Source organism: Lacerta agilis, chromosome 16 (genome assembly GCF_009819535.1).
Source record: "Lacerta agilis isolate rLacAgi1 chromosome 16, rLacAgi1.pri, whole genome shotgun sequence".
NCBI classification, from domain to species: domain Eukaryota; kingdom Metazoa; phylum Chordata; class Lepidosauria; order Squamata; family Lacertidae; genus Lacerta; species Lacerta agilis.
Genome location: NC_046327.1, coordinates 21,873,531 through 21,901,447, shown reverse-complemented (window position 1 = coordinate 21,901,447; position 27,917 = coordinate 21,873,531). Strand labels below are relative to the sequence as shown.

Sequence of the window (27,917 nt, the reverse complement as noted above, 5' to 3'; positions counted from 1 at the left end):
GGGTGACTTGTCCTTTATATGGGGAAAAGCTCTTTGTGCCTCCAATGAAGGCTTAGGATTTCTGCAATAAGGACATTTCTCTGTATGAGTAACATGGTAAGTGCCCTTCCATCAGCCTCAACTGTAAGTTGCGAATCTCCATGTGATTTCATAGTACGTATGGCTTAGGATGGCAGCCTCGAATATGAAAACAAAACTTCAATTTTTCACTGCTTGGAGAGCTATAAGGAGGGATCTTGGATATTCAGGGCCAGATTCGGCTAATTAGTCCCACTGCCCAAGGACTTCCACTAATGAAGCAATACTCCTTCCGCCTCCCAGCCTGTTGGCTTTGTGGGGGTCAGGAAAACCCCTGGAACAGCGCACAGTAGGGAGAACAAATGGCTCTATCAGACAAGCATAAATGCTTGCATTGCTGGAGCAAATCTAGCACTGCTGAATTTCTCCCTTGGGGATTTACAGTTAACTACGAACTATGGCTGTAAAGAGAACAGGGCCAACATGTTGTAGCACCAGTAATGTGACCAATGAATAAGTCTTCCTTATATAACATGCCTTTGTCTTTCTGTCTTTGTTCCGTCACTAGGTATGCTACGTTGATTATGGCTTTAGTGAAACCATTGAGAATACCAGAGTGTGCAAACTAGCCAAGCAATTCTATTCATTGCCGTTCCAGGCTTCAAAATGCAAACTAGCAGGTAAGAGATGCGCCTTAGCCTTCAGTATGACTACAGAAGCAGTTTGAATGTACTACAAACTGGGAGAAGGAAGGAAGGCTGTGGCTAACTCCAAATATTGCCAGCTGGGATTGTAAAGGACTGCCTCACCTGGCAGTGCCATCTTGCAGCTTTTATAGTAAAGAGAGGGTGCAACAGCATAATGAGTGGTGGTCATCCCTGTGAATGTATTTCCTTGCAATTTGTACTTACTCCAGTGGAAGGTGTGTGTCTTTTAAAAAACAAAAACAAACCACTGGTATAGTAAATTCTCGTCTGGATTTTTTAGAAGTGCGTGTTCTTATTTGGTGTTGCATTTTAATGCTTATGGAACTTTGCAAACAGACATGACAGGAAACAATAATGGTGTATCCAGTGTGATGTAGCGGTTAGAGCAGCCTTTCTCAACCTTGGGTCCCCAGGTGTTTTTTGCCTACAACTCCCATCATCCCTAGGTAGCAGGACCAGTGGTCAGGGATGATGGGAGTTGTAGGCCAAAAACATCTGGGGACCCAAGGTTGAGAAAGGCTGGGTTAGACTGTTGGACTAAGAGTGGGGAGGCATGGTTTCAAATCCCTACTCATCCATGAAGCTCCCTGTGTGACTTTGGCTAATTGTAGGTTAGGCTGAGAAATTACATCACATGTTTGTTATGAGAATAAAAGGGGAAGGAACTATGTATGTTGCTTTGAGTTCATTGGAGGAAAGGCAAGAAATAAATGTAATAAGTAGTGTTTTGTTGTTGTTTTTAAAAGTAAAACAATTGCACAAGATGCACGGGACAAGAATGACTGCACAGCCACTAGGAAGCTGAAATTGGAATTTCTTCTTTGTGTGGTGGGGGAGATGACAGCCCCCGTGAAGCATAGTGTGGTTTCTGCTTTTAAAATACAAGCCTATATCCCTGCAAACATTTTGATGATGTGTCAATTACTGTGTGTAATTTCTCACATATTTTGTATAATTCTGATTTGCTAGGTCTGAGGAAGTCTTAAAAGAATACTGAAGCCCTGCCTTGAACCACTGGAAATCTTAATCGGCCACCTTTCTTTCTGGCTTCTGCCTTCAACAGGCATGCAAATACATTTTTTAGAGTAGTAAGGGTTACAGACTTGCTTAAAGCAAGTAGCTCTAAGGTGCAGGGAGTCTCATGTGATGGTATACATTAGATAGACAAAATTAGCATTGAGAAATCAGGTCCACCAAACAAGTGGAACGCTCCCCCATTTTTGCCATAAGCAATGATAGTCCAAGCGGCCATGCTGATGCAATAAGATCTCTTTCAGAGATGTCCGCAAAACCTACACTCTCCTCTTGACTGCCTTGCTTTAGGGTTAGAAGCCTTCTCGGATGACCCTGTCATGGTGAAAGTGGTGGAGTCTCAAACCTGTGGCAAGATATTTGCTGTCGAAATACTAGAGAAAAATGACATTCCCCTTGTCATCCTGTACGATACTTCAGGAGAGGATGACGTCAACATCAACGCTTCTTGCCTGAAGGCACTTCGTGATAAATCTCTTGAGCTTCGCCTTCAGGTACTGTTTCCATCTGCTTGTAAAACCAGTAAGATGAGTTGAGAGCGCTTAAGCTGCAGCATCCCAAATGCATGTTTTGTTTTTAACAGGTAGATGCGCTCTATACAAATGTCCGAGTAACCAATGTCTGTTCGGATGGAACTTTATACTGTCAGGTGCCATCAAAGGGCCTGACCAAACTCTCTGAAGCTTTGCAGAAGCTGGAAAATTACTTCCACCACAAGGTGAATCTTGCTTTTAATTTTGGTTGCCAACTGTACATTCACAAAAGTCACCTAACAACCCCTTTGTTCACAGATGAAGAATGCTAAGGTTCCTACTTTGTGACTACTTAAAAAGGCTTTGCTTCTTTGTTCCAGCAGGTAGCAGAGCATTCGGTATTGCTCCCCTACTGTGGCAAGATCTGTCTGCTTAACTGTAAAGGAAAGTGGGCACGTGTGGAGGTAGGGCATGTGGTGTCACTAACAAATGAATTGCAAAAAAGGTTCAAATATTTTAATTCTCTGATATTCTAAATGGGCTACTTATTTGTACATTGAATTCTAGAATAAAATTTGGGGCTTTAGCTACCTTGTACTATTTAATGAGTTTAAGTAAGAGCTTCCTGACAGTAAGAGTTGTTCAACAGTGGAATTTGCTGCCAAGGAGTGTGGTGGAGTCTCCTTCTTTGGAGGCCTTTAAGCGGAGGCTTGACAGCCATCTGTCAGGAATGCTTTGATGGTGTTTCCTGCTTGGCAGCGGGTTGGACTGGATGGCCCTTGTGGTCTCTTCCAACTCTATGATTCTAAGTAATGCCACTGCCATTAGTTAACAATAAGTGCACAGTTTGTTGCGGTTTTCATGGGTCAGTTTCTGGTGAAACAGAATCCTGACAGTGCCATGGGATGGAACAGCCTCTCCCATTTCCCATATTATTATGCGAAAGCATTTTAATTGAGTGAAAACTGCTTCAAGCTTAAATATTTCAGAAACTGGCAGCTAGTGAAATAAGTAGAATGGAACCAAAATAAAAGCTGCAAACTAGTTGTGAAATGTTTGCTGATCTTTTGCTTGCTGCTCTCTCTCTCTCTCTCTCTCTCTCTATATATATATATATATATGGCTCACCACAAAGCGGGACTTGCATAGTCTAGGCTCTGAATGGCATACCAGTAGATGTTGTTGGATTCAGCTGTGCCAGCATCTACATGGGAGACTTTTTTGTGTTGTGCCCTGGTTTTGTCTCATTTACTTACCTAAATGCGGCACTGTGGTGGATTTATTTACTTTGAAAAGATGTTCTTGGATTGCAGCCCATGTCAGCCCCAGCCTACATGGCTAATGAGGAGAGTTGGGTTCACCTGGAGGGTCACAGGTTCCTTATCCTTGGTGTAGACCACTGGCTTGAACTCTTTCAATGGGAAAGAGTTCTATGCTAATAAGAGGCTTTAATCCCAGAGCTTTCCAAACTTTCCAAGTTGGTGACACACTTTTTGGACATGCAGCATTTCATGACACAGTTTTGCATCCTTTTGCAACACAGTCATTCAGTTTTATTAGCCAACCAGAGGTTAAACTAACCCCTTTCCAGCCCCGAGAGGAGCATGGGGAATGTTTGCATGACACACCTACACACTGCAGCTAACACACTAACGTGTTGCGACACACAGTTTGGAAAGCTCTGCTTTAAAAGTCCATCTGAATATGCATTACGCTGTCTGGTTTTACAAGATTGCAGAGGTGCTGACTAAGGCCCCAGCCTCAGGGTACCCAGCGGCATGTGCACATGACGTTGTGTTGCGTGCACATGCTGCCGCTGCTCTCCAGCACCACTGTAGTGCGCCTGTAGTGGACCCCAACAGAGGCCCTGTGATGGAGGCCCTGGTGGCGCTGGAGAGCCAGAAGTAAGGTGGCAGGTGAAGGCTGGGCACCCACAGTGAAAAGATTGTGGGTCCCCAGGCACCCAGGGCCCCCTGGAATTGGCACCAGTGCAAGATTGTCTGGTGAATCTTAGGCAGCATAATGGTCCTTGCACTGCCTAATTGCTTAAAAAGGACCATTCCTGCCATGATCATTCACAATGAGCTTTCAAAGCGGGCAACACATATTTCCTTTTAGACCAGGGCTGTTAACCCCAGACCAGGAGCCTGATCCAGCCCATCCAAACAGATTTTTATGGTCACCAAGACCCCACTGGTTTTGTTGGTAAAGCAGTGGGGAATAAGTGTGTGTGTGGCCTCTGTGCGTGCTTGCAAGAATGTGTATGCGGCAGTGTTGGGTGACCGCACTGTTGCATGCAGCCTCTGGAAGGTTGGCCAAGGATGAATGCAACCCTCAGACCCAAAATTGTCAGCCACTGTTACTTCAGGCTGGATCAGTTCAGCAGGGATTTTCCCCTGCACTCCCCCAAAATTGGCTCCCAGGGGTTAGGAGAAGCCTCAGAAGAGTATGCCGGGGAAGAGAAGAGAGATGGTTCTACTTGGCAAGAAAAAATGCTTCTGCTGACTGAAGGATAACCTTAGCACAACATTCCACTCTATGTGTTAAAATAGGTTTCTCCATTCTCATATTTTGCTTTGTTTCCTTGATGCAGATAACCAGTGTTCATAGTAGCCGGGCTCTTGACGTACAGTTTATGGATACTGGAACAGTAGCATCTGTAAAAGTAGTAGAGCTGAGAGAGATTCCCCCGACGTTTCTGCGTGAAGTCATTGCAATACCACCTCAGGTATGAATTTTCGTTAATCACTGATTGTTGCCAGGATCTTGCTGTGTAGACATCATCCTTGTTACCCATGTGCATTTCAATGTAACCTGAATATCATTGTAATTATATTGTATGATCGTTTTAGGCAACCAAATGCTGCTTGGCTGACCTTCCTCTTAATATCGGCATGTGGACTCCAGATGCTGTGCTTTGGCTGAGAGACACAGTATTAAATTGTCCTGACTGCAGCATTAAGGTAAAAATACGCCTGTTCGTTGCTTAAAATTCAAGGTGCAGGATGTTCTTTTTTTAAAAATTAAAATAAACTTTATTTAAATTCCATATTTACAAAAAAGAATAATAATAATAATAATAATAATGGGAAAAAAGAAAAAGAAAAAAGACAATAATAATAACACATAAAAGTTACATAAACACACATAACTTGTCTAAGCTTAACTAAACATAATCATAAGTCTTATAACGCACTTAAATTCCCTCCCCCTACCCCACCCTCCCTAAATACCCTCTCCCCTTCCCCATGTTACTTCACAACCTTCTCCTTACTGCATTAATGTCATCTTTTCTCTATCTGCATGCTCTATTGTTTCTTGTATATCCTTATCCTTTACATCAATTATTACATCAATTATTGCATCCTTTACATCAATTATTTGGGTCTTTAGTATTCTACTAAGAGGTCGGCCTTCTCAACATACCGATTCATATATTCTTTAAATGGCTTCCAATTATCCTCTCTCTCTACCTCATTTATTCCTTTCAACTCTTCATATTTGGATGCCAAATTATAATATGTTAACATTTTTATATGCCAATCCTCTTTATCAGGTACCTTTTGGGATTTCCAATTTTTAGCTATTAATAGTCTTGCTGAGACGGTCGCATACATAATAATACGCCTATCTTTGGCTTTGATCTCTCTATCCATCATGATGGATAGAAGGTGCAGGATGTTCTTGAATGTCTCTTGCAAAGCCAAACTTTACCACTGTTAGTTTATGTGCTTTGCTTGTTGCAGTCATAAATGAAGGACGTTGATGAGCAATTCCTTTTTGTAGCCACCATATCTCCATATGATATTGTCATGTACAGCTGACCCACAGGTCTTCATGAGAGCAGGAGGAATTGTGGTAATGTAACAATTACATTTACAATATGATTCTGCTGCAGATTTTTTTTTGACGCCAAGTGTTAACCATAGATGTGCTCTAAGGGTTACCCGAGTCCATCTTTTTCTCTGTTAAAAGCAGAGCAGCAGACTTAGGTTGGAGCAAAGCAGTCCTTGGCTTCTTCCTTTTTGCTGATTTGAGCAGGCTAGAGAATTTCCCCAGAATTTTTGCACATCTTTTGTTCTCTTTGTGAATGTGCTTTCCTCCTGGGCACCTGAGTGTTTTCCTTTACACCCTGTAATACTGTTTTCAAATTGAAGATGTTGCCATCATGGTGTAGGGGAGCCCTAACACTGAGGTTCACAACTGCCTGTCGAAAGAAATTTATCTTTCAGAAACCATGCTTACAGTGATCAGATTTCCCCCCCTGTCCCCGTATTATTATTTTTAAACCCGTGCCATGCAACACACTTCCATCTCAAACTGGACTTGAGTACCATTGGGGGGGGGGGTCTAATGACAGCTGACTTGGAAAGTATGGTTTTGACTTGAAAGCTGGAATAGTAGAAAAGACTGAGCTCTGGGCAAGAAAGTCCTGGGATTAAATCTCGCCACTTGCCACATTCTCTCTAGATGCCCTATCTTCTTTCAGTCTTCACCCTGTTCCACCTGCAATATGGGGATACTACTGAATTGCACAGAATTTATTTAAGGTTTTCTGAGAATAGATATAGCACATTTTGAACACTCAAGTGACCTGTGACCTGTCTCCTACTTGGAGCCCCTTCTCCCTCCTACTCCTGCCCATGTTACTATTGACAGAGGTTTGCTACTTCAGTTACTCTCTGGCTGTGCTTACCAATGAATAAAACTAAGATCCGAGTGAATGAGTGTGTATACTGCCTGGTCAGTGAATGATCTTCACAAACGCTCTGGGAAGGTAATCAGTCTGCAAGAACCAAACACAGGCAGCGCTACACTGTTTGCTGTGTACAGTCAAACCTCACTTGTCAGACGTAATCTGTTCCGGAAGCCCATTCGGCTTCCGAAATGTTCAACAAGGCACGGCTTCCGATTGGTTGCAGGAGCTTTCTGCACTCAAGCAGAAGCCCCGTCGGACATTCGGCTTTGGAAAAAAAGTTTCTTTTTTTTCCCTTTTTTTGCAAATATATTTTTTTATTTTCAAAAATAAACAAAACTTAACACACATTTGTCACATACAGTTTTTACAATATTACAAGAACTCCGCCGAGTTTTGACTTCCCTCCTTCTCTACTTTAGTTTTCTTATTTTACATCATTCGTCCGCTTTCCCTTAAATCTCAAATTTTTTTCCCCTATTACAATATCTCCATCTTTAATCAACAGGTTCAAGCTGATTGGAGTAAATTTCTGAAATATTTAGAAGTCTATAATTATGTAAATCACTAACAGGTCTAACAGAATACTAGCAGAAAAGTATGATTAAAGTTGGAAAAAAGTTTCAAAAACCAGAGCATTTACTTCTGGGTTTTCGGCGTTCAGGAGTCGAATCATTCCAAAACGGAGGTGTTCGGGAGCCGAGGTTTGACTATACTTTGGGAGTTCCTTGTTGGTCTTGATTTTGGTGTTGATATGAGAGGGAATTTTCCATTTTGTCTTGAGGTTATGGCAAGAAGAGAAAAGGCATTGGCTTCAAAATGCTTCCCTGAGCAAATGATTTGATAATCCAGGGATATGGTGTTGGGGTAAAAACTGGTATCTTATTCCAGTGCTCTTTTCCAGCCCATTTTAATGGGGCACTACTATTACTACTACTACTACTACTACTACTACTACTAATAATAATAATAATAATAATAATAATAATAAATTTATGCCTCGCCCATCAGACCGAGTTGTGCCAGTCACTCTGGGTTGCTTCCACAAAAATACAAATAAAACAAAGCAAAGAGGGAAACAATCAAACATTAAAAGCTTCCTGAAGCAGGGCTGCCTTCAGATATGTACGAAATTTGTTGTTATAGTTGCTTAACTATTTGATATCTGCTGGGAGGGCATTCCACAGGGTGGGTGTGACTACTGAAAAAGCCTTCTACCTGGTTCCCTGTAATTTCACTTCTCTCAGAGAGGGAAACGCCAGAAGGCCCTTGGAGTTGGACCTCAGTGTCCTGGCTGAACAATGAGGGTGAAGACTCTCCTTCAGGAAAGTGATGTTTCAGTAGACTTTAAATTTACTATGGTCAATATTAGAACCCCTTTTATAGCATTTGTTTAACAATGTACATTTGTATGTCATACCAGTACTGTCAAATCATTGGGGGAGCAGAGCAGTGGGAGGGTTTTGAGCATTATATTTACTGTAATGCAGGCGCGGCTAACCCAGACGCTTGTCTTCCTTGACCATTGGGCATGCTGGTTGGGACTGATGGAATTGGGAATCTAGCAGTATCTGGAAGACCACAGGTTCAGTTAAGATATAATATTAAGTTCCATTTTTATTGTAAGTTGCTTTGAGTATTTTAAAGAGAAGAAGAGTGACACAAACCTGATGTGTGTTTAGCAGTAGCACTTCCTCGTTTGATGGCCTACTCTTGTTGATGTTTCTAATGGTTCAAGAGTTCACGCGTTAACTTTTTCCTGCCACTGTTTTGAGTAAGGGTAAATTTGCTAGTAGCAATGTTCTCTCTCTTTCTTCCCTCCTCCACTCTTAAGGTGGTCAAACTGGATGACAGGATTGCACACGTCTATTTATTTACGCCAAAGAGCTATGCAGACCCAGATCGTAGTATTAACAGGCGGATCACTAACGCAGACTTGTGGAAGCATCAGAAGGACGTCTTCTTGAGTGCCTTTCCCAGTAGCTCCCTCCCTGCAAAGGAGGAAACGAACTTACCAGAGACGGCAAGCTCAGGTGCCAAGAAGGGTTTTGCTCCACGTGCTCCAGAAGCCAGCAGTGCTGGGACAGCCTTGACTATGCCTCCGCCTTTGCCGTTGCCTAAACCCCAGGAGCAGATGGATGTGTTTGTCACCTTGGCCTGCCATCCTGGTTACTTTGTCCTCCAGCCTTGGCAAGAGATGCACAACCTGGAAGTACTGATGGAAGAGATGCTTTTATACTACAGCAAAGCGGATGAGGGAACTACCGCTGTTGAAAAAAACAAACTCTATGCTGCTAAAGTGAAAAACATGTAAGTAGCTTTTCATCAATGGCGCATGAGTGAAGTGGCCTGGATGCAACCCTGCGTACATAAGGATCTCAGAGCAGTCTTTGTGTATTGGACCCAATCCCATCTGTTTAGACCAGCCTTTCTTGGGCCCAGTGGCCAGGAATGATGGGAGTTGTAGCTCAAGGGCATCTTGGCGCCCAAGGTTGAGAAAGGCTGGTCTCAACAGTGACTAACCAGAACTGTCTGGGATGCTCACATAAGGCAACAACTCTCCCCTACTGTTTGTCCTCAGCATTTGCTGTCTAGGGGGATATTGGCCCATAGCATTTAGCTCTGTTGATTCAAGTTCCACCCTTCTCCCTCTTTCTGCATCAGTTTCCCTCAGCTGAAGACCTTTGTGCATCTTTGCCCCTACTAATTCCTGACTCCTACATGTTATTTCCTCTTGGGGGGGCCATAACATTGTGGACAATACCTGTGTCCCTTTTCACCAATAACGTTTGGAGTTTTTTAAAAAAAGGAAGTAAACACATCAGTATGTTGGGGAATATATATAGTGGTACCTTGGAGGCCGAATGCCTTGGCTCCCGAACAAATCAGCTCCCAAACGATCGAAACCCAGAAGTGTGTGTTCTGGTTTTTGAATGCTTTTCGGAAGCCGAAAGTCCGGCGCAGCTTCCAATTGGCTGCGCTTTGGTTTTCGAACAGTTCCAGGAGTCGAACGGACTCCCGGAACACATTCTGTTCGAAAACCAAGGTACGACTATATACACACACACACACACACACACACACACACAGTATGCATACTTTTTCTATAATTTCAATTAAACAAAATAAAGTGAAAAAATAAGAAAGGAATAAAAAAGGGTATTAAAATACAAAAAGAATGGGGAAAACACTGATTATGTACATGTCTAATGCAAAGGTATGTAAGTGAAATTATTTTAATGCATATACATTTATTTATAAGATACTATATTTTTATAAATGCATTACAAATACCATTATATTTGTCCATATACAATCTGTTGTTGTTATTAAGATTTGTATACTGCCCTATACCTCAGGGCGGTTTACCACATAAAATTACAATATAAAAAAAAGACAAAATACATAATAAAAAGAACAAAAACAAACCAATAATTCTCCGTTCCATAGGAAAATATAAAATGATATAGCATGTGGGTTTCTGAATAGAATAGAAATCCACATCCATCTGAAGTAGAAACAGCAGTGAGGCAATGGTCCAGGGCCTCTATGTGATTCCAGCAGAAGTTGGGACGTTCTCTTGCTCACAATTCCCTTCCTCCAAACGTGCAGCATTGCTAAATTGGAGATTTTGGGGAAAGGATTATGAGCTGTGGGAAGAACAGTTGGCTTGGGTGTGACTTTGAAGAGTGGCATTGCCAGCAGACAGAAGTTCTGCAGGAGTTGGGGGGGATGTATTTTTTAAATTATTATTATTATTAAGAGTGCAGTGGGGAGAAGGAAACTACAGCGGCTCAGACTGCAAGGCAGTAGCGGACCTGGAAGGCGAATAAAATGCCAACTGAAGCAAAAGCCCTCAAATAGAAAGAAAAGTATTGGTACTTGCTGAACCAACCTTGCCATATACCTGATGGGCAAAAAGAATCTCTCTTCCTCAAGGTGGGGCTAAGCCTTCCCTTCTGGAAGCGGGACAGAAGGGGTTTGACTTCCTGAAGCCACAAAAGAAGTTCTTAACGGCATGAATAAACTAATACATGCTCGTAGGGTACATTCTAGGGGGTGCAAGCAGCCGTTGAGATGTCCGAATGGAGCGAGAGGGGCCTGTCCCTATCGTAGTGTGGTTTCCTGTCTTTATACGAGGATCCCATGTGACATTTTGTGCCTGCTTTTAATTAAAATCAGGGCCCCTCTGTCTCAGAAAGCTCCTGTTTGTCCTCTGCGTGCAACAGGTATCATAGCAACTCTTGATTTGTTAAATTTAAAAAGGCATTTAATTATATTAATAGTAATTGATTACTTATAACCCGCCCATCTGACTAGGTTGCCGCAGCCACTCTGGAGGGCTTCCAACGTAATATAAAAACACGGTAAAACTAGCAGTGATGGTAAACTGGACACTTTATCTTAAATGCTTTGTGTCTGTATACTCTCCAAATGCCTCCTTTGTTTCTTAGGTGGCACAGAGTGCTAATAAGAGGAATGTTGGCCAATGGGCTGGTGTCCGTTTATGAGCTGGACTATGGTAAACATGAGCTTGTCGGCATCCAGAATGTAAGGCCTCTGCAGGATATGTTCCGAAAACTGCCATTTCAGGCCATAACAGCCCAGCTTGCAGGTAGGTGATGCAGGAGGCGGGGCAGTATATCATCCAAAACTGGTTTGAAGTCCATATCCTGATAATAGTTTCATGATTTTTTTTGACCTGGCAATATATCGCAAATCATGATGTATGTAAGGGCTGGGCAAAATATCATCCAAAACCAGTTGAAGTCCATATTGTGATACTGGTTTCAAATTTTTTGAACTGGCAGTATATTGCGAATCGTGGTGGAGGGGTACGGGTGTGTGCTATGCAAAAGTGACAATGGGGGGAAATGCTTCTACATAGCTCCATCCTTATTTCAGACAATGTGATATATCACAATGTTTAGCTGGTGAGATATCGCAATGCTGAAACCAGATATTGCCCAGCCCTAGTAGGTGAAATTCTAAAGCATTGAGATAATGGTCATGGATGTAATTAAAACAACACCCCTAATCGACAGTGGAATTTGCTGCCAAGGAGTGTGGTGGAGTCTCCTTCTTTGGAGATCTTTAAGCAGAGGCTTGACAGCCATCTGTCAGGAATGCTTTGATGGTGTTTCCTGCTTATACTTTAAGAGTCTTGTGAAATATATCTAAATCACCTCTTGGCAGCTGCTGAGCTCTCACAATAGAGTAGATGCTAGTTGGCGAAAAAGCCGCTAGAGGGCTTTCATGACACATAGGGCGGAGATGAGTGGTACAATTCCTGTAATGTCAACCCATAGCAAAGTTTCGGCTTACTAATGTTATACTTTTTGTGTGTGGATGCAAGTCCATGCTACATCCAGCTTGCTTGTTTTATTGCTATTAATTTTTTTAAATAAATTACCAAGATGCATTATAGGATTTTTGAAATGATTAAAATACAGTATATGTAAAAGTCTAGGCATCGAAACAGAATGTTCACAATTAAATTTGTAATAAAGTTAAAGGCTGTGTATGTACGTGTATAGTGTGTGTGCGTGTGTGTATTTAATAAATCATTCCTTGGCGATATGTGAACTCTTTGGGGAAGAAATTCCATGAACAGGGCTCCCCTGCTGCAGAAAACCTTTTCCTGGTCACTACCCTCCTGATGTCTTGTGGTGCGTGTCACCTGATTGGTCTTGGACAAAATGGCTCACATGGGAGAAGATGGTCCTTTAGATACCAGGGTTCCAAGCTATACAGTGGTACCTCAGTTTACGAACTTAATCAGTTGCGGAAGTCCGTTCTTACCGAGGCGCGCTTTCCCTAATGAGGCCTCCTGCCACCGGTGCCCTTCCACCGTTCGGCTTCCGTTCGTAGACCGAGGTAAAGTTCGCAAATCGGGACACTACTTCCGGTTTTGCGGAGTTCGTAAACTGAATAGTTCGTAAACAGGGCTGCTCTTAAACCAAGGTACCACTGTACAGGGCCGCAACCCCATAGTCGCCTTTGACTGGACTTAACTGTCCAGGGATCCTTCATCTTTTCCCCTTTACCTTTACTTTCAGCTGTCCTCAGAAGGGTATTTCATTTCAGGCCTCCTTTGAGTCAGTGCCACATCTGTGGAGCCATTGCCCTTATAGCTACGAACTGTGAATTGGCTTCACCATCCGCTGCTGCACTCAGGTCCTGCTTGTGGGCTTCCTACAGACATCTGGTTGGCCTCTGTGAGAACAGGATGCAGGAATGGATGGGCCATTCGCCTGATCCAGGAGGATGTTCTTAGGCTCTTGTGATTTGGGAAATAGATTCTAAATCAACTTTTCCACTTTCCCTAATGTAGGCTCGGATTAAGTAAAATGATGAGGTGTAGTTATATAGAAAAGCTGTGACTGACAGCAAAGCCATAATTGACTGCTTTCAAACTCTCCAGATCATGAGCTTTCACATGGCTTGCTGCCTAGGCAGGCCCAGTAGCTTTCAACTTACACCACTGTTCTGTGGTTACATGTTAACTTGCTTTTGTGCTGCTTTCCTCTAGGAACAAAGGGCCAGCAGTGGTCTGAGGAGGCCTCAGTAGTCTTCCGAAACCATGTTGAGAAGAAAGCTTTGGTGGCGCAGATAGAAGCAGTTATCGATGGGGCTAATCCATGGGAGCGCAAGGCTGTCGTCTACTTAGTTGACACATCACAACAGGACACAGATATCTGGATTCATGATATTATGACCCAATATTGTATGGAGATTTCAAAGGCAAATTAATGCTTAACAAAACAAAAACAAAAACCTTCATTAATATCAGCAATAAGAATGTTAACATAGCTGTGACCATTTGTGGTTTTGCTTCGGATTTTTTGCACTGTTGAATGCTAGAATGTTAACTGTATAAATACATTTCTGTTAACTTATTCTACTGGAACAATTTCCTTCTAGGAGCTAAGTCTAAAGGTAACAACTTCTCATCAGCTCGCTAGGTGGCAGCCCCCGAGACAACTTTATCTGCTTTGTGGTGAACCTATTATAATGGCATCTCCCGTTTAAAAGATCCAAGAGCGGATCTGAGGAAAAACCTTGGAAGTGCTGCTGACAGTCAGTGTAGACTGAATAAATCAGATTAACCAGTGGTCTTAATTCCTTATGAGACACATTCATATTATCACGGCTGTGCCTGAGGATGTGATCTTGATTATGGAAACCACACAGTAAAATGCCATCAACCTTTAAAACTGAGTTTGAACATTCCCGACTCTGTAGAATAGTGGCCCTTGAAAATGATAGGCTGGGGCAGGGATGACCAGTCTCCATCTACATCCACGCTACTGCTTTCTCTCCATATATTTTGCTCTTCCCCATCCCAATTAATAAGCCTGGTTCAGCCAATAGTAGTTACAGAAAGTATGCAGAAACAACCTCCTTCCTGAACTCTTTCTTACAAAGCCCATTTATATAACCTGAATGCAGTGGCCTCTGTGGCTCCTGGTAACTGTCTACATCTCACACGGTTAAGGTGGATAATTGCCTGGTTATCAGGCTATTGATGTATATTTCATTACTTGAAAATCAGGCTCCTAGCATGGCTTACATATATCCATAACAGGACAGCCTCTACCCTCAGACATACGTTCTAAGAAACAAATGAAAGGGAAAGTGATTCGGAGGGAGCAGGAGAAAACCAAACTCTGGCACTATCTAGTTCGTTGCAGAGTTCTTTCTTGTAATCACCAGCTGGAATGGGGGGGGGGAATCAAAAGTTGCTGGTCTTTCATCAGAGCTGATGGAGAGGCCTTGTAATCACATCTCTCCCTCTCTGCAGGTTGACAGAATGACTGCTGAGGGAGGAGCCCAGTGGAGCTGGGAATGTAATGTATAAAATATATAAATACATTTTGGAGCTGTAGAGCAGGGAAAGGGAACCTGGCCCAGTATCGGGAGGAGAAGCTGTTCATTAAAACTCTCCCCAACTTGGCTTCATGGAATCATTTTGCTAATGTTTACTTGAGTAAGGCCCATGTAACTCAATGGGGCTTAATTCTGATTGGACATACATAGAACTGCACTGTTTTAATTTTGGGTCCTTTCTTCCCACAGACGCCTTTTTAAAACCTTTGGGTCTGGTTTTCAATAAAGCACCTTGGGTTTTGCAAGACATTCTTTGGTGTGTGTGTGTGTGTGTTTTTCACCCAACCTTTCCCCTCTCATTTCTACCTAAATATAGGATTGCATGGAAGAGCACACTGAAGTCGGTGTTGTTTTTTATAGCAAGCCTGATTCAATCATTGCCCCCATCGTGGGGATTCGAACCGCCGACCTTCCGATTGGCAAGCCCAAGAGGCTCAGTGGTTTAGACCACAGCGCCACCCACTCCCCTATGTTAAGAATATAATGTAACTATGAAAACTCATTTAACCCTCTGTTGAATAAGTAAATAAATAAATCTAAACCCGGGATCAACTGCACCACAAAAAGTCATATAGATAGATTTCCAACAGATATTAAATATAACTCATTTGCAGATTAAAAATCATGCTTTCACTGATAATTTTCCTTTTCCAGTAAAAATATATACAGTACACTCAGATCAATGGGGTCAACAACACCCCAAATGTAAGGAAGAACAAATGGTTGATTAAAATTAGTGAAGTTTAGATGGGTGGCAGATCGGGACTAAGTGCTGACAGTCTGCAAACGACCGGAGTTGTTCTAACAGGTTGCACTTTTACAGAAGCCCTTTATTGTACCGGTAGTTAAAAGCCACCATAGGAGCAGAAAGAGAAAGTAAAAGGGGGGAATGGCACCCCTAGAGGTTACACGGATAACGAACTGCTCAACCGCGGCTGTTGCTTTCCCCTCCTCCTTCAAGGAGTTAAATAGCACTTCTGTATTTTTATTGTCTTCCCGGAACCACGTGCGTTTCTCCCGGTTTTTCTAAACGCGAAACGCCCCTTTGCACACTTAGATTTGCGGCATAGATAGGCCCGACCACGCGGTTGCCATTCTGTGCACACCTAGAAGTGGCGGGGAAGATAGAGATAGAGGTCTGTTGCACCCGGGGCTATTTGTTGCTTCGATGGGTGGGTATACCCTCCCCAGCAGGGATGCCAAATTGAGTAACACATTTGGGGGTGGGTGGGGCAGGTAATCCCCGCGTAATTAAGCACACACACACTTTTGAATGCTAATGTCCATCAACTTGGCGGGGGGGGGGGCTGGCTCCATCAAATAATTGGGGGGGGCAAGGGACATGGCCCCTAGGAGCTCCTCAGGCATGGGCGTAGGGAGGGGGCAGCTGCCGCCCCCCTCTAAATCAAGTAAACAAATAAAAACACAGTGGTTTGGACAGATTTTTCTGAGCCGTTGGAGTCAAAAGAACATTTAAAACAACTTATTGTGGAGACATTTCATTCCGAATCTGCTAGACAGAGCCAGGCAGAGGATGATGACAGGTGTGTGTCCTGCCCCCCCCCACCAACATAAACCGTAGCTATGCTCCCAGGTAACGGTATAAGAGGCGGATCTCCCCTCCCCGCCAGCGATCCACAGTGGAATCGCCCTCTCCGGCCTCTCCCCACCCCCGGTGGCTGGGAAGAAGATCCACCCTTCTTTCCTCGGTGGATCCTGCCTGCCAGCCAGTGGGGGTGGGCGGCCTTCCCCTTCCGCCATCCTCTGGGCCGCATGACTGACAGAGGCGGCGGGAGGAGCCCCCAGGCTCTCCTTTTCTGCGCGACTTTAAGAGCGCGCCTCTAACCGGCGCGCGTCTCGGCGGCGGGGCGGCACTCGGCGCGCGTCTTCCTGGCGCACCGCTCGGCAGGGCCACGGCCTGGGAGGCGGCAGCAGGTACAGAAGCGGGCGGGGCGGGGTGTGGGGAGGCCGGGGGGGGCCCTCCGGCTTGGGACACCCCCCAAACCCCACCTATGTCTGAGAGACCCGGCGGCAGCCCGCCAAGCCATATGTGGCCAAAACATCCCGCGGCCACCACCGGGGACCGGCCGGGCGCAGCAGCAGAGCGCCTATAAATAGCCGAGTCGTTGTCCTCCCTCCCTGCCGCTGTTGCGTGGGAGGGAGGAGGCGACGCCCCCCAACGCGTCGAATTCGGGAGCCCCATGGCTCGTGCGAAAGCAGTGGAGCCCCTGACGCGTGTGTGGCAATGGCAAGACCAGGCTAGGCTAGGTTTGGCTGGAGAGTGGCAGGGCGAGACAAGCACCCTGAGGGAGCCTGCCTGAAAGTGGGACCCTGGAATGACAATACTCTCCAACATTTCTCCAGTAAAAATAGGAACGTCCTATCCATTATTATTATTATTATTATTATTATTATTATTAATTTTATTTATGTCCGCCCATCTGACTGGGTTTCCCCAGCCACTCTGACAGCTTACAGCACATATAAAAACTTATTAAAACATAAAACATTATTATTATTATTATTATTTTATTTATTGTTTGCCCATCTTACTAGGTTGCCCCAGTCAGTATAGTTTCTTATCTCCTTGGTCCGGGGGTCGTGTAACCCCATACCTTCTGACATTTCTCTGATGAAAATAGGGACATTATGGGATCGAATCAGATTCTGTAAATCTGGGGCTGTCCCTGGAAAATAGGGACACTTGGAGGGTCTGGAATGGTCTCCTTTCAGACATTTTATCCAAACTCCTCGTGGACCTCTTCAGCAAGCAACCTGGTGCCAAAGAGCTAGGCAGGTGACTCTCTCTCCCCCTCCCCAATTCCTCTTCTGACAGGGAGTTAAGTGGGGTGGATAGGGCAGTGGACCTTGCCACCTTAAAAGCTTTGGGCATTACAAGAGACGAGCAAGCAGGGCCAGGAGGAAAGTTGTTGGCAACCCTTTTGGTGCCTCTGCCCAACTCAGTGCAAAGTTTCTCTCTCTCTCTGTGTGTGTGTGTAGAAGGGACGTTTCTAAATAAATCTCAGCGTCTTGAAAGATCAAAACATGATATAAATGATTCAAATAATTTCATAAGCAACTTTATTTGATCCTGTAAAGGCTTTGGTGTACAGTTGGATAAGATGTGTATTTCTATTTGGAATTTGTTCATTTACCTTTTTATCTGTATCTGTTTTTATATTGTGAATCGAAATAATGCAATAAAAATAAAAAAGGAAGCACTTTCAGCCTTAAATAAAGAAGGGGGGCTTGAGATGATGGAACCTTTATTTACCTTCTCACTGGAAGGATGCTCACTGAGTGAGGAGGGGCATACTGTGACATCTGAGCCTAGTGGTGCAGGTGATCAGATGTCAAGCAGATGACAGAACCTACCTTTCAATCTGCTGTAAAGAAGAGACGTTCCAGGAGGTGCAACTGTATTGTGTAGGGACAGGGTAGATAATAATCAAAGATTTTTTTAAAAAAACAAATCAGAATTTTTAAAATTTAAATCAGATTTTTTTTTAAATCGGATTTTTAAAAATAAAATGCTTTTTTGGAGGAAAAATCTTTCTAAAGATAGTTTTCTATTTAAGTTACATTATAGTCTAGAGGCTATTCATCAGGAAATAAGGATTTGTTTTAAGTTTTTCATGTGTGCTAAAACTCAGTCTTAAGTTTTGTTTTGTTTTAAATTGTTTAACCACATCAGTTAACAAACACGGATACATATGCTATAATGTTATTGTTTTAGTTCAATAAATTGTTATTAAGGAAATGGTTATTTTTCTCCTTCCAATAAAGTACAGCAGAAAAGTTGTCCAAATATAATCAGTTAACATATTATATCTCACAATTTCATAATCATTGGTCTATGTATTTCTAATACTAGAACCAAATCAGTAATTTTTTATATAACTGTAAAAACTACTCTGAAAATTTATTATTCCCAAAATGAAACCTTCATCTGGTTGTAAATATTAAGATGATACCAGCAAGAATGAGTCTTTTTGTAAAAAAAATATGATTTGAATCAAGTCTTACTGACTAGTGATTTAAATCGATTTGATTTAAATCAAATCCACCTTGTGTAGGTGCACCTGCCAGAGCTTCGTCTTCTATACAAATGTTTAAAGGGACATATTCCTTCCCACCTAAACTCCAGATTGTAGTAATGATGACAGTGGGGAGAAATCCCCATTGTGACTGCAGCTACATGCCACCATTATGACATTTGCAGACAGTTTTATATATAAAGCATGTGATGTTGTGGCTGAAAGGCTGAGATGAGATGCAAACCAGAGAGGTCTCTCCGTTCCTCTCTCCTCTTTCAAAAACTCGATCGGTGGCCTTAATCAAACCACTCCATCTTGCTTTGAGACGAGAACAGTAATACTGGGCTATCTTGTTTAGACTTCGGCAGTTAAAGAAAGGAGATTCCAACTAAACAGCAGGAAGAACTTTCTGACAGTAAATGCTGTTCGACAGTGGAATGGACTCTATTGAAAGGTAGTGGACTCTCCTTCCTTGGAGGTTTTTAAGTAGGGATCGGATGGCCATCTGTCATGTATGATCTAATTGAGATTCCTGTACATTGATGCCTTGGCTCTCAAACTTAATCCATTCCGGAAGTCGGTTCCAAAACCAAAGCTTTCCAAAACCAAGGCATGCTTTCCCATAGAAAGTAATGCAAAACAAATTAATCCATTCCAGACTTTTATTTTATTTTTATTTTTTTAAATAAGAATTTATTGGATTTTAATAATAATAAGCATACACAAAATACAAATACAAACTCTACAAAAAAACAAAACAAAATACACACCAACAAAACACTTATTTATCCATCCTTATCCTTTTTATAATCCTAGGTTTGGGACTTCCTCACGTCCTCTCTTCTGCGTTCATTTCTAATCTTCTTTAGATTAACCTTGTAAAATCTTCTTTCTTACACCTAATCTTTCTTACACCATTCCAGACTTTTAAAAACAACTCCTAAAACAGCAATTTAACATGAATTTTACTATCTAACGAGACGGTTGATCCATAAAATGAAAGCAATAATCAACGTACTGTACTATGAAATAAGTAAGACAGTATTGTAGATGATTCTTGGTCACCCTCTCCCATCTCTGGAAGAACTGTACAGTTCCCCCTGCCTTAAAAAGTAAACAATATTTTACAGGATCCATCTCATCCGGGATACAGTCTTTTTGCACCACTGCCTTCGGGCAAGAGATATAGAACAATTAAAGCAAGAACAAATTGATTAAAAAATAGTTTCTACCCCAGAGCTATAACCATCTTAAATGCTGTAACCAGATAATATGACCTTGGAGAGTTGTGATGGGTGTGTATGTATGTGCATGTGTGGCTGAAAATGTGTTTTTTGTTTTTTGCCTTGTTTTTATGGGATGGCATTCAATTTCGTTGCACTTGTACAACGTTGTACTTGTACAATGACAATAAAGAAATCTTATATTACAAAAATGGAAAAAAAAAATCTTCCCTACACTAATGATAGTCATTGTTTGGATGGGGGGCTTTTATCCATTTCTGCAGTCAATCAATCAATCAATCAATCAATCAGTAGCTGAACAGGGTTCCACACAGTCACAAAAACAAATGAACCGAAAAAGCCTCAAAAACAAAAACGCGAAATAAATAGCAAAAACAAAAGCACCAAGCTTAATCCGTTACGGAAGTCCGTTTGACTTCCGAAATGTTCAAAAACCAAGGCTCAGATTCTGATGGTGCAGGCGCCTCAGAAACAATAGCCGACAACCGCATCGGACATTTGGCTTCCAAAAATCATTCGAAAACCAGAACACTTTCTTCCGGATTTTCGGGGTTTGAGAACCAAAGCATTTGAGAACCAAGGTACCACTGTATTGCAGGGGGTTGGACTAGATGACCCTTAGGGTGCCTTCCAACTCTACAATTCTATGGTTGAGTTCATGCTTGTTTAGGCTTGGATTAGTTGTGGGAGTTGTTTTGAGCCAACTGCTCCACAGGCTCTATGGTTACCAGATTTTTTTCAATGAATCTGGGGACACTCCCCCCCCTCTTTTTTTTGAAGCTGAGTAGCAACAGGGAGTCAGTAGTGGGGGGGGGGGTGAGGCAAAGGACCCTGGGCCCAAGCACACATGCATATTGTATAAAGGTGCAAAGCCCTTCTTTCGCACCCTGTGAAACAAAAATGCGCAGTTTTTTAAAAACTGGGCAACAGCCGCCCGCCCGCAACTCCTGAGCCAACCCCGATCAGTCAAAACAAAGGGGAAAGGGGGAAGGAGATCTGTACCGCCGGACGTACCCGGTTCATAGCTGTCAACTTTTCCCTTTTCTTGTGAGGAATCCTATTCGGAATAAGGGAATTTCCCTTAAAAAAAGGGAAAAGTTGACAGCTATGACCCGGTTCCTCAGCGGCAGCAGCAGTCAGCAGCCTGGAGCCAGCCTAGCAGCGCAGTTGGTTCCGGCTGGCTTCAGGAGCTGCTCGCGGCTGTGGCGCCCACCATTTCTCCTCACCAGAAGTCCCCATATGATGTGTTGCGCACAAGACACTTCATATGGGGACTTCTGGTGAGGAAAAATGGTGGGCACCACAGCAGCGAGCAGCTCCTGAAGCCAGCCAGAGCCAACTGCGCTACTAGGATGCTACGGCTGTGGCTGCCATGTTTCCCGGGGACAGATTTGCAAATCTGGGGACATTCTGGGGATGAAATTTTTCCGGGGGCAGATTTACAAATCCGGGGACTGTTCCCGGGGACCAGGGACGTCTGGTAACCCTAGAAACTGATCTGAAAGGGAAGGACTAGTGCAGGGCTAGGGAACTGTTGCTGGACCACAACTCCCATCAGCCCCTTGAGTACCAGCCATGCTGCTGGGAGCCCAGCAATATCTGGAGGACTATAGCTTCCCCCATCCCTGCTTGAGTAGAGCTTTCTGGGGCAGAGATTTTCACACTGGTCTGTGGCCCAATGATGGTCCATAAAGGTATTCTGCAGAAAAGTTGAGAAATGGTTTTCTAGCTTTCTTATCTATCTATCTACCATATTTTCTGGCATATAAGACGACTGGGCATATAAGACGACCCCCAACTTTTCCAGTTAAAATACGGAGTTTGAGATATACTCGACCACAGATTCTCCACCCGGCGTATAAGACGACCCCCGACTTTTGAGAAGATTTTCCTGGATTAAAAAGTAGTCTTATATGCCAGAATATACAGTATCTATCTATCTACCGGTATCTATCTATCTATCTATCTATCTATCTTGATGGTGGAGATTGAGGCTGTTTTCACCAAGGCTTACAAGGTCTTGGCCTAGAACCATCTTCAAGAGTAGCCCCAAATAAAGCACATTACAGTAGCCCTGATAGGAGGTTACTGGAACATGCAGAACAGTGGTTTGGCGCAATCGATACCAAACCTCTTTGATCACAGAGATAGTGGTGGGCCAAAATAATTGCATGTGTGTGCCCAAGGAACAGCAGTGTCTCTAGTTCTGGGCAAATCACCTCCAGCCCTCTCCAAAGGCCAAAGCCATTATTTGTCTTCAGCCTTTCTTTGGCTTGTCTTAGTTTTGTTCCAGCTGGGAGAAAGGGGAGAAGCATTTGAAGCAGCTGCGACTCAGATGATTTATGAGATATTTGCACCATTTAAAAATCATTGCTCTGTAACTTACAACTTGTTTTTGCTGAACTTATGTGCTAGAGTAGTGCCCTGTAAATCAAACTGTTACACAGCGTTATGAAATGCAATGCTGGGGTTTGGGCAATCCAGTAGAAGGGATTTTTCTTTTCTTTTTCATACATTCTGGCAGTTTAAAGGCAATTCTCTAGATTTGTTGGCATGCTTTTCTTCTCATTTAAGCTTGAAAGTGTCTGCCCTCAATGGAGTATTACATTTCTACATATAAGGCGTCTTGGTCAACTAATACCTTCCTGGGGCGCAAGCCTGGGCAGTGTGTCTGGAGATCCTGGGCTGCCTAGATTACAAGACCTCTGTCTCAGCCTTGCCGATGTGGTCCCAAAGAAAGCAGAACAGTATGTTTGGCCCCAGCTTGGCTGCAGGAGTTGCTGGAAGGAGGCGTACAAGGTGCCATCCAACCGTCGTAGGGGCTTGCTGATCAGAAGGTCGGCGGTTCGAATCCCCGCGACGGGGTGAGCTCTCGTTGCTCGGTCCCAGCTCCTGCCCACCTAGCAGTTCAAAAGCACGTCGAAGTGCAAGTAGATAAATAGGTACCGCTCCGGCGGGAAGGTAAACAGTGTTTCCGTGCGCTGCTCTGGTTCACCAGAAGCGGCTTTGTCATGCTGGCCATGTGACCCAGAAGCTGTACGCCGGGTCCCTCGGCCAGTAAAGTGAGATGAGCGCCGCAACCCCAGAGTTGGACACGACTGGCCCTAATGGTCAGGGGTCCCTTTACCTTTACCTTTATGTTTGGACAACTTTTCTGCTGTACTTTATTGGAAGGAGAAAAATAATCATTTCCTTAATAACAATTTAAACAATTTATTGAACTAAAACAATAACATTATAGCATATGTATCCACGTTTGTTAACTGATGTGGTTAATCAATTTTTTTTTTTTTAAACAAACCTTAGACTTGAGTTTTAGCACACATGGAAAACTTAAAACAAATCCTTGTTTCCTGATGAATAGCCTTTGGACTATAATGTAACTTAAATAGAAAACTATCTTTAGAAAGATTTTTCCTCCAAAAGCATTTTATTTTACAAATCTGATTTAAATAAAAAAAATCCGGAAAAGATGTTAAAAATCACCTTTTAAAAAACACCAGAGACAATGTTATTGAGTTTGGTACAGGAGGAAATACAAGAAGATAGAAGAAATGTTTTCCTATATTTGTGTGCAGCTGCTAGAATGTTATTAGCCCAATATTGGAAAGGGGAAGAGATTCCAACGATACAGGAGTGGCACCTAAAATTAGTAGAGTTCATGAACTTGGCAAAAATGACAGCAGCAATTAGAAATATTTCGAAACAAAAAATTATAGGAGAATGGAAATATGTGGAGGAATATTTGAAGAAAGAAGGAGTAGAAACAAAATTGGTGATCTGCTTGGAATGACTGACATACAGGGAAAGGTAATTATGGATAACGAGGGATAAGTATATAAAGATATTTTGTAACAAACTTGATTTATTAAATAAAGCATAGACAAGAACTTTAGTAGGAGACACGAAGACGAACTTTAGGAAGTCATTTTAACTTTTTTTTCTCTCTGTCTTTTTTTGTTTTATTTTTACTTGATTGTGTAATTGTATGTAATGATGTGGTTGTGTAATTGTCTTTTGTAATTGTGTAGACTGTGTTTGTATTATTATTTGTATTATCTTAAAGAAATTTCAATAAAAACCTTTTTTTAATAAAAAAAAGCATTCTGAAGGGAAAAAAATCCGATTTAAATCAAAGAAATCAATTTAATTTAAAAAATGATTATTATTATTATTTTTTAAAATAATTGATTTTTATCTACGCTGCTTCTTACAGAGTCACTTTTATCTGCATATAAAAAAGTCATGTCATGCTAAGGAAAATGTTTGGTTTTGATTGACCGTTAAAGAAATGAATTGGAGTTAACTTGTTCTGCAGTGTTTCCAATAATTTTTTTATACCAGAGGTCTAAACTTAGGTCAGCAGTAGCTTTTCCCTGTTGCAAAATATTCAGCCTGGTTGCAACCAGCGTAAATGTTATGAATTCTTTGGATTCTGCATTAATGTCTTTGAAAACAGATAATAAAAAATGCTTGGCATTTTGGCAGTATTTTGGCCCCCTTCCGTCTGGTTTAGAAGCAGGATAGAAACGTTTTGACATTGGGTGGTATATTATTATTACTATTAGTAGTAGTAGTAGTAGTAGTAGTATATTTTTTGAATTTATATACCGCCCTATACCCAGGGGTCTCAGGGTGGTTCACAGAATATAATCAAGATATAAAACCACAAAATACCTAAAAAATAAAAACAACCCAATAGCTCCCCCCCCAAAAAGAACACATTTTAAAAGGGCATAGGATGTAAATCAGATCAACCAAAGACCTGGTTTAAAAGGAACATTTTTGCCTGGGGTCTAAAAGTGTATAATGAAGGCACCAGGCAAACTTCCCTGGGGAGAGCATTCCACAGACGGGGGGCCACTGCAGAGAAGGCCCGTTCTCGTGTTGCCACTCTCTGGACCTCTCAAGGAGGAGGCACATGAATGAAGCCCTCAGAAGATGGTCTCAGGGTCCGGGTAGGTTCATATGGAAAGAGGCGGTCCTTGAGGTATTGCGGTCCTGAACCATTAAGCTCATTTTTACTCCAAGTAGACCTTTTGAAATTACTGGCCCGACCTTAGTCATGTTAATTTATTTCAATGGGTCTAGTCTGAGTAACACTTAATACCACCAATTGAGTTTAGATGGCTTTTTCATGGGCCTCCTCTGCAAGAGGTCCGGAGAGTAGCAACATGAGAGCGGGCCTTTCCTGCACTGGCTTCCCACCTGTCCAATGCTCTCCCTAGAGAGCAGGGCCAGATTTAGGTTTGATGAGGCCCTAAGCTGCTGAAGGTAATGGGGCCCTTTATACGGCCAGCTGTCCCTTGTCAACAACAAACTCGCTTTTTTGTGTTGAATATATGCTATATGATAATTTATGGACCTAATAGGTATCTCAAGCCATTTGCACAGAACAAGTAGGAGCCTACACAACACAAAACACTGTTGCTATATGTAGGTTTTATTTTATGTGGTTTTTTATCTTATACAGTATTTTGGAAATGTACATCCAGTGTTTTTTTCCTTTAAATTTTTTTGGGGCCCCCAAGAGAGTGGGGCCCTAAGCTATAGCTTGTTTAGCTTATACGTGAATCCAGCACTGCTAGAGAGGCTTGCCTGTCACCTTCAATACATATCTTTAGGCACCAGGCAAAAACATTATTCTTCTCCCAGGCCTTTAAAACTCTCTCTCTCTCTCTCTCTCTCTCTCTCTCTCTCTCTCTCTCTGTGTGTGTGTGTGTGTGTATTTGTGTTTTTATATTGTAAACTGCACTGTGATTCTTGGGTGAAGGGCAGTTGGCTATAGAAGTTAAATAAATAAGTAAGTAATTAAAATAGAATAAAAGATAGCCAACAAAAGTTTGGAAGATGGGATTGTCGAACAGCCATTTGGCATGGGAACCAAATGAAAGCTGCACATTCTGCGGCAATATGCCTCTTTAGTACAAGATGCTAGGGCAGGGGTCAGCAACCTTTTTCAGGTGTGGGCCGGTCTACCGTTCCTTGGACCTTGTGGGGGGCCGGACTATATTTTGAAAAAATAATAATAAATGAACGAATTCGTGTGCCCCACAAATAACCCAGAGATGCATTTTAAATAACAGGACACATTTACTCATGTAAAAACACACTGATTCCCGGACCGTCCGCGGGCCGGATTGAGAAGGCGATTGGGCCGCATCTGGCCCACGGGCTTTAAGTTGCCTACCCCTGTGCTAGGGGAGAGGCAGTTGCCTTTAATGTCTTGCTTGTAAATTTCCCAGGCGCATCTGCCTGCCCACTGTTGGAAACAGAACGCTAGGCTCGGTGGACCTTTGGCCTGATCCAAAGTAGGCCGCTCTTAAGTGTTCATTATTGACAATGAAAGACCAATCTGTGGTTTCTATGGTTCCAAGACAGAAAATAACATCTTTAGCATTTTTACCTGATTGTGCTCTTATTGCTTTGCATAGACCAAGTTAAGAAGCAATAGAGTTTTGCCTCTCAGCTTGCCTGTTGAGGAACTCTCTTGGCTTATGTGGCAGGTTTTTTTTTGAAGAACTTCAAAACTTACCTTGACCATGGAAACACGGAAGAAGGCTCAATAGTTAAGTGTGTAAGCCTCTGGTCTAACCTGGCACTCTGAATAATGCCCAGGAGACTTCAGTGAGCAGAGGAATGTGCTTCTGGCATGCTACCCTGCAGGAATTGGGCTAAAATGGCCTGTCAGCTGAAGCGGGCTCTGCAGAGATTGGATTGAGCCAAATCCAGCAACTCATCCTGAGACAGGATATTCTACTCCGAAAACACCCTTAATATGTCTGTCCATTTATTTATTTTTGAAAATGTCAAAGGTAAAAGATGTCACAATTCCCCACGATGGCCTGCTCCGTTGCTGAAATGCTGTTGAGGTTCACGCATCTTCAGCAACATTTCAACCAAGAACTTGTTTCTTGTAGCTTCCTGCCTTGACTGCCACGCAGAGAAGCGAAGACCTGCTGCCCCAACCCTTGCCTCTTTCAACTCCCCACCCTCCCATCACCTGCGCACTTCTTCACGTGGTCTTAAACTGCAGAGGCTCATCCTACCAATAGATTTTTGCAGGCATCAGGTGATGGACACAAATGCATGGACCAGTTCAGTGCATCTGAATATGCCACTGGAGGACCCTTCAGGTGCTCATATGCACCACAGAGTTGGCTGTTCCCTTTGGCTGATGTTCCTTATGCTGGCAGTACTCTGCAGTGATTGGCTGAGTCTGAAGCAGGACTGGTTCATTACATTTCAACATGTTGGAAATCCTTTGCGCAGTGAACTGGCCCCGCTTCATACTCGGCGAGTCTCTCACTGGCCAGGGATATCTGGGTAATCAACCCCTCCTAAATTCTTGTTTCATTCTTCTCTTCTCCCCATCCCCAAGGTAGCAAATGGAAGAGATAGGACACAGGGGATTCAGAGTTGTGATGTTTTCTTTGTTCATATTACATACCCTCCAGGCGTCCTCATTTTATTTTTTATAAATATAATTTTTATTTAATTTTCAGTTTTACAATTTAAAATACTCATTTAAACATCCTTAAAATATCAATGACTTCCCTTCTCTTTCCATGGTTCATTTTGCGTATCATAAATCCCTGCATATTTTACAAAAACTAAAACATGCAGTATCCCATTATTACATCAATCAAAACTTATCTGCACTGTTGAATTTATCTTAATGCTGCCAACGTTTTCAAGTGTACACAATTTCCCCCCATGTATTCAATAAACGTTTTCCAATCTTCTCTAAATGTATGTTCTCTTATTCTATACGTTAAATCTGTAAACTGTGCATATTCTGTGAGCTTAAGTTGCCATTC

General features: G+C 42.6%; 2 protein-coding genes across 6 annotated transcripts in view; both read left to right on the top strand.

Annotated features, from left to right (window-relative positions):
- Positions 1-15,065, top strand: part of TDRD7 (tudor domain containing 7) — a 33,974-nt gene extending 18,909 nt beyond the window's left edge. For 2 of the 3 annotated variants that reach the window (XM_033172791.1, XM_033172792.1), the window contains exons 9-17: positions 587-698; positions 2,049-2,251; positions 2,341-2,475; positions 2,611-2,694; positions 4,824-4,958; positions 5,083-5,193; positions 8,761-9,236; positions 11,381-11,541; positions 13,459-15,065. In XM_033172791.1, the coding sequence (XP_033028682.1) occupies positions 587-698; positions 2,049-2,251; positions 2,341-2,475; positions 2,611-2,694; positions 4,824-4,958; positions 5,083-5,193; positions 8,761-9,236; positions 11,381-11,541; positions 13,459-13,679 (1,638 nt within the window). In that variant the 3' untranslated portion in view covers positions 13,680-15,065. The remainder of the gene's footprint in view (positions 1-586; positions 699-2,048; positions 2,252-2,340; positions 2,476-2,610; positions 2,695-4,823; positions 4,959-5,082; positions 5,194-8,760; positions 9,237-11,380; positions 11,542-13,458) is intronic. The other variant, XM_033172793.1, reaches the window with a different exon arrangement.
- Positions 15,066-16,657: 1,592 nt separating this feature from the next.
- The window catches only part of TMOD1 (tropomodulin 1), a 37,555-nt gene continuing 26,295 nt past the window's right edge, over positions 16,658-27,917 (top strand). For all 3 annotated transcript variants that reach the window (XM_033173140.1, XM_033173142.1, XM_033173141.1), the window contains exon 1: positions 16,658-16,751. The gene's annotated coding sequence lies outside the window, so the exon portion shown is untranslated. The remainder of the gene's footprint in view (positions 16,752-27,917) is intronic.